We start from the raw sequence: 15,472 nt of genomic DNA on the forward strand, positions 1-15,472 counted from the left end.
TGTTATATTCTTCTTGCCATTTTGGGTCTAAATGAGGTTCGTATCTCTACAAATTTTACTTGAATACATGGTCATCAATGTTGATAGATAAAACAAATAAAAATAGATTATTTGTTAATGTTAACTGATAGGTGTTGTACTGTTGTTTTAGTCTTTCAAAGCCATTAATATTATAGTCAACATGCAAAGCCAAAACGTTAGTCAGAAATAAACACAAATTTCTATTTTAGATTTGCTTAAACAAATAATGATGTAAGATTTAAGGTTTTTAGCACGCATTATTGTGTACTTATCATTTGGGCTCATAATGGGTTTATAAGTCTGGTAAGGCCCAACATTACTGTTATTCTTTTCCGGGTCGGGTCACAAGATCCGAAATTACAAGGCATTCAAAAATGTCTTGTCACACGAATTTGTTCAAATCTAAAACCCTAACAAAACTTAGTTCGATCAGCTTTCGCCATTAACCAGAGTAATCTGAGGTCGTCGAAGGTTTAAGAGACAGAATGGGCAAACCGAGTAAAGGGTACGGCTTTGTCTTCTCTTGTTCCAACGATTATTCATCTCAGCTCAGATTCTGTTTTGTTGTTGTTGTTGTCCGAGATTTTGAGTTTCTGATGCTTAGTTTCTGGCGTTATTGTTCACTTTCAGATCGGAAGTGACTACGAAATCTGATAAGAAGTTCGATAAGAAGCTTCAATTCTACACAAGTAAGCCCTGATTGTCTCGAAAAATTCGAACTTTTATTCTAACTAAACAAATCAAAATTGCAATGTGTCTGAAAACTTTGTTTTGTGAACGCAGAGGTCAAAGATACAGTTACTTCTTTGGCTGTCCAAAAGGAGATTGGCAAGGTAATCTCACTTATGTTTCCCATTTGAGAAAGTTGCAATCTTTGTTTTAAAACTGTTGAGAATATTTGCTATTCTGCTACTTGAGTCCGTTTCTTTAGTTCTTGGTGTTATTGTAGTTCAGGCATTGTAGGAGTTTCGAATAATGAGCTTACTTCTACTAATTAGTTTGTTGCAAAATTTGAAAGCTTTGAACATTTTTCCCATTAGAGGAAAGTATCAATCTTTGTTACAACTTGTTTGTTAGCAGTACTGCAATTTGCAGGGAATTTCTAAAAATGAGCTAACTTTACTTGTACTATGGTGTTGTTTGTTGCTATTGTGAAAAGCTTTGAACTTTTTTATCCATATCATTTGCTAATTAGGGTAAACCTTTAATTATGGTTTGATCAGAAGAAGAAAATCCGCACTCGCCAAAAGAAACTAAAAGCGTATGATCTCTCCAACCTCTCAGAGTTTCTTCCCGAGTTCAATGCTTTGCAGAAATCAGCTCTTCCTGCACCTGACTTGAAGATGAATTGCAAACGGCGACAAAAGCTTGTGTATAATCTCCATTTTGCTTTGTGGTTTGTTTGAACTTTCTTTTGTTGTGATTTGCATCTGAAAGGATTGTCTTGTGTGTGTGTGTGTGTTTGTGTAGGTTGACGGAAGGGGAAAGGTTGAACAAGGTTCTAGACCATCCAGCTTTCCAAGCTGATCCTATTGGTTCGATATTTCAGCATTTGCAGAGTCAACAGCCACCGGTGGAAGAGAAGCCAAAGAAGAAGACTAACACAAACGGGAGCAAGAAAAGGAATCGAAAAAAGGGAAAGGCTGATTCCATGGAAATCTAATCTTGTCCTATAGACATAAGTTGCTTTTATGTTTTGTTTTGTTGGTTTGTTAAAGTAGTAAAACAAAATCATGATTTTGTTCCTTGGACATGATGATGAGTCTTCAAATCTGATTGTTATTATTGTGCAACTTACACAAATTTTTCCATAAATATGTGCTCGTATCACAATCACAAAATCATCATCAACTACAACTTAAAAAAGAGAGAAACGTAAATACTTTTTTTTTTCTACGGTTCAAGCCAAATCTTATGTGGAACACAAACAATCACGAGAGTGGTTCGCTGATCTCGAGGAGTTCATTGCAGAGACCTGTGTACACCAGAGAGTCAGTTTCAATTGGTCTGAACTTGATGAGTGCTGACGGAACAAGTTCTTCATCCTCTAAGGTTATCGGTTTCTGTCCCGGGGGTGGAGTATGCGGAATCACACGCCTTTTAACCAGCACTGGATCCAGCAGCTCGAACTGCAAACTCGGTTCTTTCAAAGCAGAGCTCACAAACTGATAAGAAAAAAACAAAAATCATCAAAAACTTTTGTTTAAAAAGACTAAAACCAGACTTGTGTATGCCATTTTAAAGAGATATCATTTTTTACCTCATAGAGAGCAATGGTTGGTTCCCATGGAGCAAACACACCTTGAAGCACAACTCCATCAGGAAACTGCACTCTTATCATACTTCTTTTGTACCTTCTTCTAGCCGCTTTCGCTTGTTTCTCCTTATAAGATCTCGGAATCAAAAGCTGAGACTCCGCAATCTTTTTCCTCCGTAAGTCCGCTTCTCTCTTGATTTCATCAGCTGATAGACTATAGAACGAATCAGGTACCGCTATTCTCGATGCTACGTTTTCAGAAACCGAGAAAAAGACACGAATCTGAACCAAGAAACCAAAAGTAAAACACTCTCAGAACAAGTCACAAACTTAAAATATAGATTATGTCACAACTTAAAGACCTTAATGACTCTTACCTCTCTATCAATCTTCTTTGGAGCCACTGGTTCCACAACCTGAGGTGAAGATACTGACTTCTCATCATCTTTCCTAGGCACCTCAATCTTTCTGTTATCTAGAAATCCAACAACTTTACTGATCAGTTTCGATTGTTCTTCTCCAGGAACATCCATAACAGCCCAAATCTCATTATTTTCCTCTTTCAACTCAAATCCAACCAACTCAAGAAGCTCAACACCTCCAGCAACATCACCAATAGCTTCTTTAATTTTAGCGTTACTCATTCTAATCTTTCTAAACTTAGCATTCTCAGGTTCTTTAACTATGTTCTTAAACAACCTAAGCAAAACATCAACCGAGCTCTCACTTGGCTTCCCAGAGAGATACACAACCACAAGTTTCTCGATTTCAGATATATCATTATCATTATTATCATCCTTCTCAAGTGAAGATTCTTCTCCATTAGTGTTCCCATTACCAAGACAGCTCTCAACATGAACAGAGACTTCTTCCTCTGAGGTAAATGCATTTTTACAGATCGGACACTCGAACATATTCAGAGAGTATCCGTTCTGAGATCTGTTGGAAGACGTTATAAACGCACCGTACGGGTCGAACCCGTCTTGTGGAGGAGCACGAACCGGGTCAGGATCCGGGTTTCTCGTAGACCCACTAATAATCTTCTGATCGGAGGATATGGGTTTGTCAGGCAACTGCGTCGGAGTTGGATTTGGTTTGGGTCTAGGAGTGGGATTGGTAGGAGGAGCTTGGGAAGAGTTAAACCGGTTATGAATCGGGTTAACGGGTGGTGGTGCAGAGGAAGAAGAAGAAGAAGATCCGAGAACTCTACCTGGGCCTTTGAATTTGCCAGAGGAAGAAGATAAACTGACTTTTTTCATGAACCCTTTTAGCTTATCTTTAACGTCATCCATCTTCTTCTTCTTCTCCGTGTAATCTCTCAAGCTAAATGAAAAGTACAATCTGTGTCTGAAAAATCAGAGAATGATCGATCTGTTTTGTTCTCCGGTCGTTGAAGACTTTTTTTTTTGTGTTCTGTTTTTTTTTTCCGGTTTTTCTTCATATGTAAGCCTGCGGCGTAATTTTTTGATGGGCCCTATTGGGCTAAATATTCTGATCCAACACCTACATACATCCTAAAAGCCTTAAAAGTTAAAATTACTAATTTGATATTTCTCCATTAGCCTTGGTTTTTTTTTTTTTGTTTTTTTTTTTTGGCTTTTAAAACTTTCTTTAATTTTGAAGAGGTTGAATTTTCTATTGTGTAAATTTTTGGGTAAATTTTTCTGTCATGTTACAGTTACACCAACGGGTTAGGTACCCTGATGTTGTTCCAAACATTCCAATATTCCATGAAGAGAATGGTTTCTGAACCTTACCTAGTTATCTTCAATCATTCACACTGTGCTATTACTTGACGTAGAGAGATGAATGGTGGTGATATATATAGGCATATAAAAGAATCTGTTTTTCTAACATTGCAACAGAGAGATTCTAACGATGCAGTGTCACATTTGCCACTGGCACATTTTTTTAGCAACCCTTGTTTCACATAAAATAAGGTTGAAGATAAAGGAAATGGTATATATAACAATGTTTGATCCACAGGAAAACAAAATAGTGTTGCTGCTTCTTTCTGGCCTAGGATAATATCGAACGCATAAAATGAAAAGAAATACAAAAGAAGTTAGATACTTCAAACAAATTTTAATCTACTTTAGAACCTAAAAGGGGGGAATAATTGATGATAGAGAGTGCGTCACGTAAGCCGATTGTTCCACCAATTATGCTTTTGTTTCCCCTACTTTTTTGTATGAAACATAATGATACTAAATATTCATATCTTATAGTATGATATGATTAGTATCTAATTCAATCAACTATACCTACCATTTGAGACATTGTATTTTACTTTAAATCATGGTGGATGTTAGAACTCGTTGTGATGAGTTAAGATTAAATGAAAGGGGGTTTCAGAACTTAGTTGTATAAAACATGAATCGAAAAATAAAAATAGAATTGTTTCATTGATTATAATAGAAATGGATAGACTCCTCCTAGGTTTTACTTGTGAGAATGCGCTGAGAGTAATTATTTTGAAAGAAATTTATATACTGGAAACTAAAAAAACGTATATAGCTCGCCATGGTTTAGATTCATCATTAAACAGAAACATACACTTTTTATGTCAGGATCCGTAACACATATAACATCAGTCGACAGCGTTAAGTGGCTATGGTAATCAGAAATATCAAAAACAAATTGCATGCGCCACACTTTAAAATGTTCTAACATAAAAGATACGATCACAAATCCAAACGGCGTGAGTTTTCTATATACATTTTGAAAAATAGTAAAAAACTTAAATTAAAGGTGGGTCAAAAAAGAAACATCTTTTTAGAGTTTTAGTGGAGAATATAAAGAATCTCTTCGCTTTTCTTTCTCCTTTACCCATTTAATTCTTTTTTGATAATATACGAAATTTACTTGCCACCTGATATATTGAAGAAAAAAAACATTAATAGAGGATATTGAATAAAACGTCGGAATCCATATATATAGTGCCTTGTCTAGGGTCCATCACAATTTAGTCCGTTAATCATAAAAAGTTTTTGATTGTGATGATAATGTTCGATTAATTATTAGATAATTAATTGAAACAAAGATGAGTTAGTAGGAGATGGGTCACTTCATTTACCTTTACCTCTCTCGCACGATTTTGCCATAAAAGAGAGAAATACAACGAGTAACGTAACTCCAGCAATTAAGCCAACTATGATTGCAAGTGTTTTCTCTATCTCATCGTCATCATTGTTACGACTTCCACCTAATTATATCAAAATGAAAATTAATTAAACCAACACAATTATAATATGTTACATAACATTAAAAAAAAATTAGAAATTCTATAAGATAAATGAAAGAAAAAAAAATCTTGAATATAGAAACATACCAACACTAAATCACAATTAACAAAATAAACCTACTATTAATTTAAAAAAAAAAAAAAAAAAAAAAGCAATGAACAAAGAAGAAAGGGCATTACCATAGCCGTTGGCTCGAGAGTGACCTCCACGGCCCGAGTAACGCGCGTAGCATTTGGCTAAGTACACGTCAGCCCAAGCGGCTCCTCCGCAATCCGATCTTAACCGGCCGATCGCCTCCATCAAACAGTCTTGACACTCGGTCGCACTGAGATCTCCGGTGCACTGCGCCACACCTTGCAACCCCCCTGACACTCCTACTCTGTACGAACCACCGCTACTTGCCGCTAAATAACCCACCACCGAGTCTCTCCGAATCAGCTCATCCGAGTTATAACCAACCGGTGGTCCACACCGTCTAACCACCACCGTCTTGTCTTCCACGCCGAGGAACGTCGCGTTGTCGTATTTAACGAAACAGCCTTCGAGCTGCAACGCGCCACCGCAGGCCATGGCGCAGAGACTCCCTAGCCGGCTAACGGCTCTCGCTATGCATCTTGCGCAATCTCCGGAGCCGGAGGAGAGATCGCCGCGACACTGGTACAATCCGTAGACGTAGGAGCTGTCCCCGGAGATACCGTTGACGGTGAAGTTGTTGTATGTGTAGAGAGAAGCTGAGCTAACGAAGGAGGTGAGCAGTGAGTTTACGTTGGACTCGTAAGGCGATCCCGGAAAGTACTTTGCCTGTGAGCAGCCACCGTAGACGAAAGTATCAACGGCGGCGAACGTGAATGTTCCGAGAAGTGACACGACGGCGATAAAGAGAAGTGTTTTTGTCGGGAACATGACTTTCACCTATTGTTCTTTTTGTTTGGTGTATGTATGGAGTATGGTCTAAAATGATTCAAGAATATATGAGAACGTAGCAACTTCTTTATGCTTGCTAAAATGCTAGGTGCGTTATTATTATCGTTTTGTTTATTTATTTATTGAGATATATAATACGTTGGTGCATTTATATATGGTTACGAAACACTTTGTGTATATATTAAACTTCTTATCATCTGTTTTTGGTTTGCAAATTGCTATTGTGCGATACTGTAGTCTGTATACGGTCAATATTATTTTACAATTGCTAATGTAGTCATATGCGCTCATTATATAAGTTATACGCTCGTCTAATGGACAACTAGAGAAAAAAAAATATGGACAACTAGAGTGCATTCTCGATCTAAGGTGACTTTTGTTAAATGAACACATTTATCAGAATTGTAAGTACTGTTATCTTTTGGTTATTAAGATTAATCCAAACTATGCCAGAAACAAATAATTTATTGTTATTTCTAATTACAATATTACATCTTGTTCATCATATTTCTAAACGAACTTTTATTATCATTAGTGAATTTATTTCATATAGTTTATAGTTTATATACCTTAAAGTTATAGATACAAATTTGCTTTCAGAAAAAACTTGCTTAATTATGTTTACTCAACTGAGTTCTTTATACAATACTAATACTAGGATCTGACCCGCGCGGGGGAAAATTTTATATACATATTCATTTAAAATAACTGTTTAGTATAGTATGGTTGTATCTCTATATTAGTATTATTTATGATTTTACATAGAAAACATTTGGGGGATACAATATATACAATTCATCCACATAATAATATAGTATGTATATTTTTAAAATTGACCAATATATTGCACTGATGTTGTGATTGGGCTCAGTTGGGCCGAAGTTTTGTTTTATAGTTATTTAGAAATCGTCAAAAAACAATCGGGCTTCATACGTGGGGTTTTTAATATTAAAAAAAAAAAAGCCTGGAAAGACATTATTAATTTCCGATCACCCTCCCCAAAAGAACCGATCGACTGCATGACACCGTCTCAACTTCTCGAATCATTTCACCATCTCTAATCCTTTTGGAGAGAATTGATTGAAACCCGATTATTTTCATCACACAGTCCAGTCCCTTTTCTGTTCTACAATTTTGGAGACCCAGTCGTACTGAAGAACAACTAAATCTTCAACTCGAAGAGAAAGGGGAAACCTAATTTGCCGTTGATTGTTTTCTTACACGGCGGATTCAATTGTGGGTTTTAGAAATCTACTTATCTATCTTAGTTAATTGGGTAAGTTGATTCTGATTAAGATAAACAAAACCCCTATCAGTACCTTCGTGGGTTTGAATTTAGCTTTATTTTTTGCAATTTGAGTAGTTATTAGAATTCGTTTTATCCATTTTTATCAGAAAAATAGTAGTCGATGTTAAGAATCACTGAAAATTTCATATGTATCCTTGACTTTAATTTGTAATGGTCTTATTATTATGTTGCAATTTTTCAGTGAATATGTGAAGGAGATCTATAAAAACAGACGGACAAAGACACAGACATCATAAACGGCAGATTATATGGTGGGTTTAACTAATCTTGTAAACTAATTCTAGTTAATTGGTTAAGTTGATTTCTAGTTCTGGAATTATTAAACGACTATCACTTTCTATCAAGTTTGAATTTAGCTATATTTTATACGATTTTTACCAACTGTGAGTATTCGTTTTATCTAGTTTTCAACTTCTTTCACAAAACATTAATCTTATTTGCTCTAGTTTCGTTATGTGCTGATTGATATGTACTAATTTTCCAGTGCAGTTGTGAAGAATAGTAATCAAACGGGAGGACAAAGGGAGAGACAGTACTGCAAATGTGAGATTTAATATTCCCGATTATATAATTAGGAGTGTTTAAGCAATTTTTACGTGATATTACTGAACTGTACTAAACATCTGTAATTATATCAGGTATCTTCGTGGAACCCTACAGCTTAGATTGGAGATGACATTGTCCAACATATTTGATAATGGTAAGTATTCTCATCTACTTTACATATTAAGATATTGATAGGTTAGATTGGTTGTTGCATATATGAAATTAGATAAATTGATTGCCAAACTTAATTTGAAAAGAAGCTTATCCTTTATTAATATCATTATCATTTCATAAATGGAAATACTAAACAACTTAAACATGATAAAGCATAGAAATTTTGACATCTTTATTATTAAGTACTGAAACATTAAGACTAATCATTCTTGAAGTAATCCCCTGGCCATACATGCGTCCTTGTATGAGTCATATACGACACCATCATAAGTTCTCAAATCTTCATCACATTTTGGTCCTTTTAGAAAACGGAAAAGGAGTTTCAAACAGAAATTTCCATCAAACTTACTTGGAATATACGAAATCCTTCTATTCCCATTTGTTCTCTTCCTTCTTATGAAGCTTTTTTTCTTTCGGATCCCAAGAAAAGTACAATGGAATGTCCTCAAACGTTAGTGCTCTTGCTTCTGGACAGTATTTGTTGAGATAGAAGCAAGCTGAAAGCAATGGATCTTCGATGCTTCACTTCTTTCCCACTATCCATACTGGATGGTCTTGATGGATGCAAGATCAGTTATTGCTAAGTTGGCAGCCATTTCGTAAGCTTAAGTGATATGTGCTGAAAAACTTTGTTGGAAGGTATGAAGTTTATGTGCATGAGTAATGAGTATTTATAGGTAAAATATGTTCTCATAATACATTATCATAATTGATTCACTAATTAATTCGGTAATCAAATTTCCGTAATTTTAGTGGACTGAGTTTTAGATACAGGTTTTGGAGATCAGTTACGGGACTAAAAATCCGATTGTGCTGACTAAAATTAAGGATCGTTTACTTGATGATATATATTTGGTAAAGTTATGAGATCGTAGAATGTTTTAACGATTCCTTATTTTCCGAAACCGAATTGTATAAGACTTTAGTTGACTAAAATTATGGATACGATTAGGGAAAATATAGTTGGCTAAGATAGGATATCTTTGAGAGTAAAGTGTGAATTACTATTTCGTCTCTCAATAATTGTAATTATGATTCCTAAATTATAGGAAACGTAAAACGACCGTATTTATTTTGAAGATATTTGTTTAATTGTTTTGAAGATTAATGTTTAATTAAGGTTTAATGTTTATGATTTATTGTAGATTTCGGATCACCCAGTTGGAGATTTCGGATATAAACATCCCGTTATCCGATTGTGTTAATTTCGGGTTAATTTCTTGTTATGACCCGACCCGAATTCTATTTGTACTTCTCTTTTTTCCTAATATAGAGATTTCTCTATAATCCAAATTAGATAATAGAGATGAATCTTTTTTTTTTTTTTGCCAACGAGATGAATCTTTAAATATAAAAACAATGTAAAATATATATATCATGTAGTCTCTAAAATTAAAATTTAGCATTAAAATTTTACAATGATATTTCATTTGGTTTTTTGTAACACATACAACAAAAATAAGAAATTGAAAACATAAAAAAAAAAAAAATTGAGATATTGTGGAAGAGAATGAAAGAAGTGGAAGAGAATGTGAAAATGAGAAAGTAAAAAGTGCCAATATGAGAGAATGAGACAATGCTTATTTATATGATAAGAATTAATGGAAGTTACATTTAGAATTATTGGAGTTACAAATATTATTTATTGTGTTTGAATAAAATTGAGTAGTGGAATATGATTAATGCATAATTTATTTTATTTTCAGTTATAATTTTATTTTAATGTATGAATTAAATGTATTATGTTAATTGGGTCTTAAATATTATTTAAAACAATCAAACAATTAGAAATCAAATAAAAAAATAAAAGATTTAGAAAGTATTAAATGAAAATCAACCAATAAGGAGAGACCAAAACCTTAATTATATATATATGATTAGATGTCTTTTAAGGTTTTCCACATAAATTATTTAAAAAATCTTGCTTTTCTTTTATTAATAATATATCATATACTTTTTCTTTATACAAAACACTAAAACAATAAGGGTAAAATTGAAAAATTGTATCAAATATTTGCATAAAAAAGCCTAAAATAATACTTATCACTAGGATTTCACCCGGGGTACACCGTGGAACTAAATTATAAATTATTGTATTTTAAATAATAATTTTTAATTTATTTAGTTTTTAAATTCTCAATCAATTAACTTTTTTCTAATTAATTTAGAATTTTGTTTAGAATTTTTATTTCTTCTTCTTATTTTTTATAAAGTTTATAACTTAATTACAAAAAATTTGTGGTTAGATAGAATATAAAATTCTAGATTTGTTTTGTTCTCTAGAATTAAACAAAGGTATATGCCTATATAGTATGTTAGTGCATACTTTTATGTGTATTTAATTTTTTTTTTTTTTGGAATATTAAGAATGTGTTATAGTATGTGTAACATTTTGTAGTTCATATACTAAATAATTTATAAGTTAATTTTCAAAACTATGATTACAAATATATAGTATATATGAGATAAACTAATAATTTTAGTGTTGGTTCTATAGTCCAATTTTGCTATGCTAGGCGGGTCAGACAACATGTTCAAAGATTTTTAATCCACAAAAAACTCATCATACAAACTCGTGAAAGTAAAATTTAGTTTTAAATATGTTGAGATCAAAAATCTCGGCCTGATCTTCCTCCAAGATTGAAAATCAATTCGTTTATTGATTAGGGCGATTGTTTAGGAAATTTGTGTATGAAAAAATTAAAATATTGTTTTGTAAAATTAGAAATTTCATATTAATTAAATTAATTATAAATTTAATAGTTAATGTTAAAGAGAGTGGCTCCCATTATTTTGGAAATTTATTTAAGATGAGAAATCTTGTTTTCAAAAATAGAAACTTAATATTAATTAATTAAATGAAAAAGAAAATAATAATTAATGTCAATAACAATCTTGTAAATAGATGTCAACTTCAGGATTTATTTGCTAAATGTACTTGAAAAATATATATATAGATAAACGAAATTTAAGTGGTAAAATGACATTTAAACTAAAACAGAGGAAATAGTAACTTTTCTTTAAAAAATGGGAGTAATTGCTCTTTCTAGAATGATCTATTGGAAGTTTAATATATACAAAAATGGGAGTAATTCAAGTGGTTAGTGGTGGTGCAAATGCAATATTGATTGCAATAAGAAAAAACGTCAAAATTAACGCTCATATTGGAAGTCTTGGGAGTTAAACACATAAAGATAGTATCTAACAACCACTCTTTAACCCCAAAAATAGAAATACCCATCGGTCCCAACAAACAATGGTGAATATCCGCGACGGTGCAAAGCTTTCCGACTTCTATTTTTCTTCCACAAAGGACAACCACCGCCACCAGCACCGGATCTAACCATTCGAAGTGTTTAAGGAACCAGAGTACAGAGGAGATAGAAGCAACTGTAAGTTTTTTCTCACACTCTTCCCCACTCTCGGTGTAACCCTTGCAAACTTTTCTTAAACCTTTTAACCCTGTTAACCCTGGAAAGCATTTGATAATACCTGTAACCATCGGAACTGTAAACCCACAAAACCCTCATCTGAAACCTTAAGCTGTACGTTATGGAGAGACGTATACCGTACCACCAAAAAGGAAAAGGAGTAGAGAGAGGTTTTTCCCCACCCCCCAGGAAGAGAATCAGAGCCCCAGAGCTGGATACATCAGCAGTAATCGAAGCTAATGCCCTCACGCTAATAGGACGACTCACCAACCCGTCAGTCCAAAGACTATGGTCTTTATTTCCTTTCCTTGCTAACCGCTGGAACCTCCGGGGAAAAGCGACGGGAGCCGACCTAGGAAGAGGATGCTTCCAATTTAGCTTTGAATATGAGGAGGATATGCAAAAAGTACTTGATAACCGGCCGTACCATTTTGACCAGTGGATGATCATCTTTCAGAAATGGGAGCCAGAAATCTCAGAATCCTTCCCATCCCTAATCCCTTTCTGGGTGGAACTTCAAGGGTTACCAAAGCATTACTGGCAACCTATTATGTTGCAAACTATTGCGGAAGAGCTAGGAGAGTTCATTGACCTGGAAATAACAGCCTCCGCTGCAAAGATTAAGACTCTCATTAACGGTCTACAACCACTCGCAAAAGACACAGTAGTGGAATTTCCAATCGGTAAAGAGGCCATTGTTACCTTCGAATACAAGAATCTCAAGAACCATTGCCACCACTGTATGAGGCTATCTCATGAGATGAAGCACTGCTTGGGATTAGCTGCTGAAAGAGAAAAACTTAAATCATCTACGGAAAAACCAAAGTACAACCTGGGAAGAGAGGTGTCCAGAAATTACTATGTGGCTAGTGATAATTTCACAGCTCCGAGATCCCAAGGTTTTGCAACCCATTCGGGCTTTGAATCCCAAGAAGGTATTACCTCTCGAAAACGCAAACTCGACAGTAGAGCAGAGAACCAACTCTCCTTTTCGGGGGAGAGAACTAGCAGAACCCCCTCAGCTGCACCTATAAGAGAAAGAAGATATGAGAGTAGTGGATGACCTAGATATGGTGAAAAGAATAGCCCCAGAATCCATAGTCAATCAGCTCGAGCACCAACTTACCGGATGCTGCAATGGCGAGAAAGACCAAATCAACAATACTCAGCTAGAGGAGAAGATTCAGGGAGCTCCAGACCTCGCAGACCTCCACTGGAGAGAATTGTAGAAAACCTTGAGCAGCGAACTCCGCCAACTGCCTCCACTACTCGAGAAACAAACCAGAATGCTATTGAAAATGGCGGCAGAATAAACCCGACTCCGGTAGTAATACCTTCCAAGGATCAAGTCTTAAGTGAGTTAAGAGAGGTAATTGTACAATACTGCTCTGTCGCAGATCCTACGGAGAGTGCAGCGAGGAGACAGAGAGTCATTCAGGGTGAGGCAAGGAACCTTATGAACCAAACAGCAGAAGAGATTATTGAATCTGCGGTGGTGTTAGCCTCTGATATCCTACCGGGAGAGGAGGTGGCTGTGACTGGAACCCCAGTGAATCATGTGATTATCAGTGAAGATCTGCCACAAATTGACAGAACAAGAGCAACACAAACACCAAGAGGTCGAGGAAGACCACCAATGGCAAAACCACCTACAAAAACTGTACAAAAGCTGTCAGGAGCTAAAAGCCAAAAACGAAACCTAATTCAGGGTTCTCCAAAGAAACCAAGTGCTCCTAGACAGATCCAAAGAAGTGGTGGAGAAACCTCAAAACAAAATAGAGGAAAAGCGGCAGACTCAGAGCGAACCGAGGATGAATCATCATCTATCAGAAGCCATAAGTCGAAACAACGCAAAACCGGGGATCCAAAGATCTCTTTAATACCTGCAAGAAGGAAGAATACAGTGGATTTTCAGAATCCGCCAACCCCTCTTCCTTAAGGGTACTGAGCTGGAACTGTTGTGGATTGAGGAATCCCATAACAGGCCAGCGGCTAAGGGAAATCAAGAAAAAGATATTCCCTGACATTTTATTCCTCATGGAGACAAGAAATACCTCGAAGTTTATTCTGCAACACTTGGACTGGATGGGGTATACGTCAAGCTTCCTTGTTCCCCCATCAGAGTCGACTACAGGAGGACTTGCCTTGTTCTGGAAAGGAAATATTGAAATGGAAATCATTACCTCTTGTGCAAATTTTATTGATACCAAAGTAACAACAAAGGGTAAAACTTTCTACTCTACCTTCCTATATGGAGAACCGGACTTGGCCAAAAGACAAGAGATATGGATCCAGATCCAAAACTTTGGAGAAACTCGAAATAGCCCCTGGTTTATTACAGGAGACTTCAATGAGATCATAAATAACTCTGAAAAAGTAGGTGATCCACCAAGACCTGAGGGTTCATTTACTAACCTGCGAGCATTGACGTCTACCTGTGACCTCTTTGATTTAAAACATTCAGGAAACTTCCTGTCATGGAGAGGAAAAAGATATTCTCATTTGGTACGGTGTCGTTTAGACAGGGCTATGGCAAACAGTGAATGGGTGTTGGAATTTCCGTCGGGCAGAAGTGAATATTTGAGATTTGAAGGATCTGACCACCGGCCTTTGGTCACCTCCTTTGACCCTATTAAACAAAAGAGAAGAGGTTTGTTCCGGTATGATAGAAGTTTAAAAGGAAATGAGGAAGTGAGGAAACTTATCCTAGATGCCTGGAAGTTGATCCCGGAGGCAGCAGTTGAGGAAAGACTAGAGGTTTGCAGGAGGGAGATAATCACCTGGAGCAAAAAGAACCGTGAAAACAGTAAAAAAACAATCAATCTGCTCCAGAAAGATTTGGAAGAACAAATGACTAAGGATGAGGATAATCAAGAGGAGTTAGACAGAATAAACAAAGAGCTACTGAAAGCTTACCAGAAGGAAGAGGCTTTCTGGAAACAGAGGAGTCGACAGCTGTGGCTCACCTTGGGAGATAAGAATACGGGATATTTCCACGCAGCTCCCAAAAGCAGGAGGGCCCTAAACAACATATCAGTGATGGAGGCAGCGAATAGTATTCCAGTTTTTGAAGAAAATGAAATAGTCCAGGCAATTACTGACTATTATCAACAAATCTTCACCTCCCAGGAAGGAAACCGAAGGAAAGTGGTACAGGAGGCTCTAACTCCCTGCATAACAGAGGATATGAATGCAAAACTGATTGAGATACCTTCAAGCGAAGAAATAAAAAAGCATGCTTTGATATACATCCTGATAAAGCCCCGGGCCCGGATGGCTTCTCAGCTTGTTTTTTCCAATCAAACTGGAGTACAGTGAGTGATGAAATAGTTGACGAGGTCCAATCTTTCTTCATCACTGGAAACCTACCACACAAGATCAATCACACCCATGTTAGGCTCATTCCCAAGATTACGGCTCCTCAAAAGGTCTCAGACTATAGACCTATTGCTTTATGCTCAGTATACTACAAAATAATATCCAAAATACTGACCAAAAGACTGCAACCAATCCTCTCGTCGTGCATATCTGAGAATCAATCAGCCTTCGTCCCCCAAAGAGCTAT

General features: G+C 35.8%; 4 protein-coding genes and 1 long non-coding RNA gene across 7 annotated transcripts; 3 read left to right on the forward strand and 2 right to left on the reverse strand.

Moving 5' to 3' along the window:
• Positions 1-387: 387 nt before the first annotated feature.
• On the forward strand, positions 388-1,836 carry LOC104779482 (uncharacterized). Its single transcript, XM_010503845.3, has 5 exons — positions 388-526; positions 652-710; positions 805-854; positions 1,245-1,393; positions 1,492-1,836. Exons 1-5 carry the CDS (start codon positions 507-509, stop codon positions 1,682-1,684), a joined length of 471 nt encoding a protein of 156 aa, XP_010502147.1. The 5' UTR covers positions 388-506; the 3' UTR covers positions 1,685-1,836.
• LOC104779481 (plant UBX domain-containing protein 2) lies at positions 1,781-3,697 on the reverse strand. The gene is made up of 3 exons (XM_010503844.3): positions 2,656-3,697; positions 2,282-2,560; positions 1,781-2,186 (listed from the first exon to the last, which is right to left on the reverse strand). Exons 1-3 carry the CDS (start codon positions 3,568-3,570, stop codon positions 1,953-1,955), a joined length of 1,428 nt encoding a protein of 475 aa, XP_010502146.1. The 5' UTR covers positions 3,571-3,697; the 3' UTR covers positions 1,781-1,952.
• Positions 3,698-4,792: 1,095 nt separating this feature from the next.
• LOC104779483 (plasmodesmata-located protein 6) lies at positions 4,793-6,593 on the reverse strand. Of its 2 annotated transcripts, XM_087509677.1 has the most exons (3): positions 5,703-6,593; positions 5,355-5,483; positions 4,793-5,150 (listed from the first exon to the last, which is right to left on the reverse strand). In XM_087509677.1, the coding sequence occupies exons 1-3, from the start codon at positions 6,424-6,426 to the stop codon at positions 5,140-5,142; spliced, it is 864 nt and encodes a 287-aa protein (XP_087365803.1). In that variant the 5' UTR covers positions 6,427-6,593; the 3' UTR covers positions 4,793-5,139. The 2 variants fall into 2 exon arrangements, with proteins under 2 accessions (XP_087365803.1, XP_087365804.1); XM_087509678.1 differs by lacking the exon at positions 4,793-5,150 and having other exon boundaries at positions 5,266-5,483; positions 5,703-6,558.
• Positions 6,594-7,453: 860 nt separating this feature from the next.
• On the forward strand, positions 7,454-9,868 carry LOC104779484 (uncharacterized). Of its 2 annotated transcripts, XR_015596377.1 has the most exons (6): positions 7,454-7,723; positions 7,938-8,007; positions 8,241-8,299; positions 8,395-8,456; positions 8,952-9,331; positions 9,622-9,868. It is a non-coding gene; the product is annotated as an uncharacterized LOC104779484 (long non-coding RNA). The 2 variants fall into 2 exon arrangements; XR_002037622.2 differs by lacking the exon at positions 9,622-9,868 and having other exon boundaries at positions 8,246-8,299; positions 8,952-9,223.
• Positions 9,869-13,992: 4,124 nt separating this feature from the next.
• Positions 13,993-15,225, forward strand: LOC147945174 (uncharacterized). Its single transcript, XM_087509132.1, has one exon. The coding sequence runs from the start codon at positions 13,993-13,995 to the stop codon at positions 15,223-15,225; it is 1,233 nt and encodes a 410-aa protein (XP_087365258.1).
• Positions 15,226-15,472: the final 247 nt, after the last annotated feature.

This window comes from Camelina sativa, chromosome 4 (assembly GCF_030686135.1).
Source record: "Camelina sativa cultivar CO46 ecotype springtype chromosome 4, ASM3068613v1".
Lineage (NCBI taxonomy): Eukaryota > Viridiplantae > Streptophyta > Magnoliopsida > Brassicales > Brassicaceae > Camelina > Camelina sativa.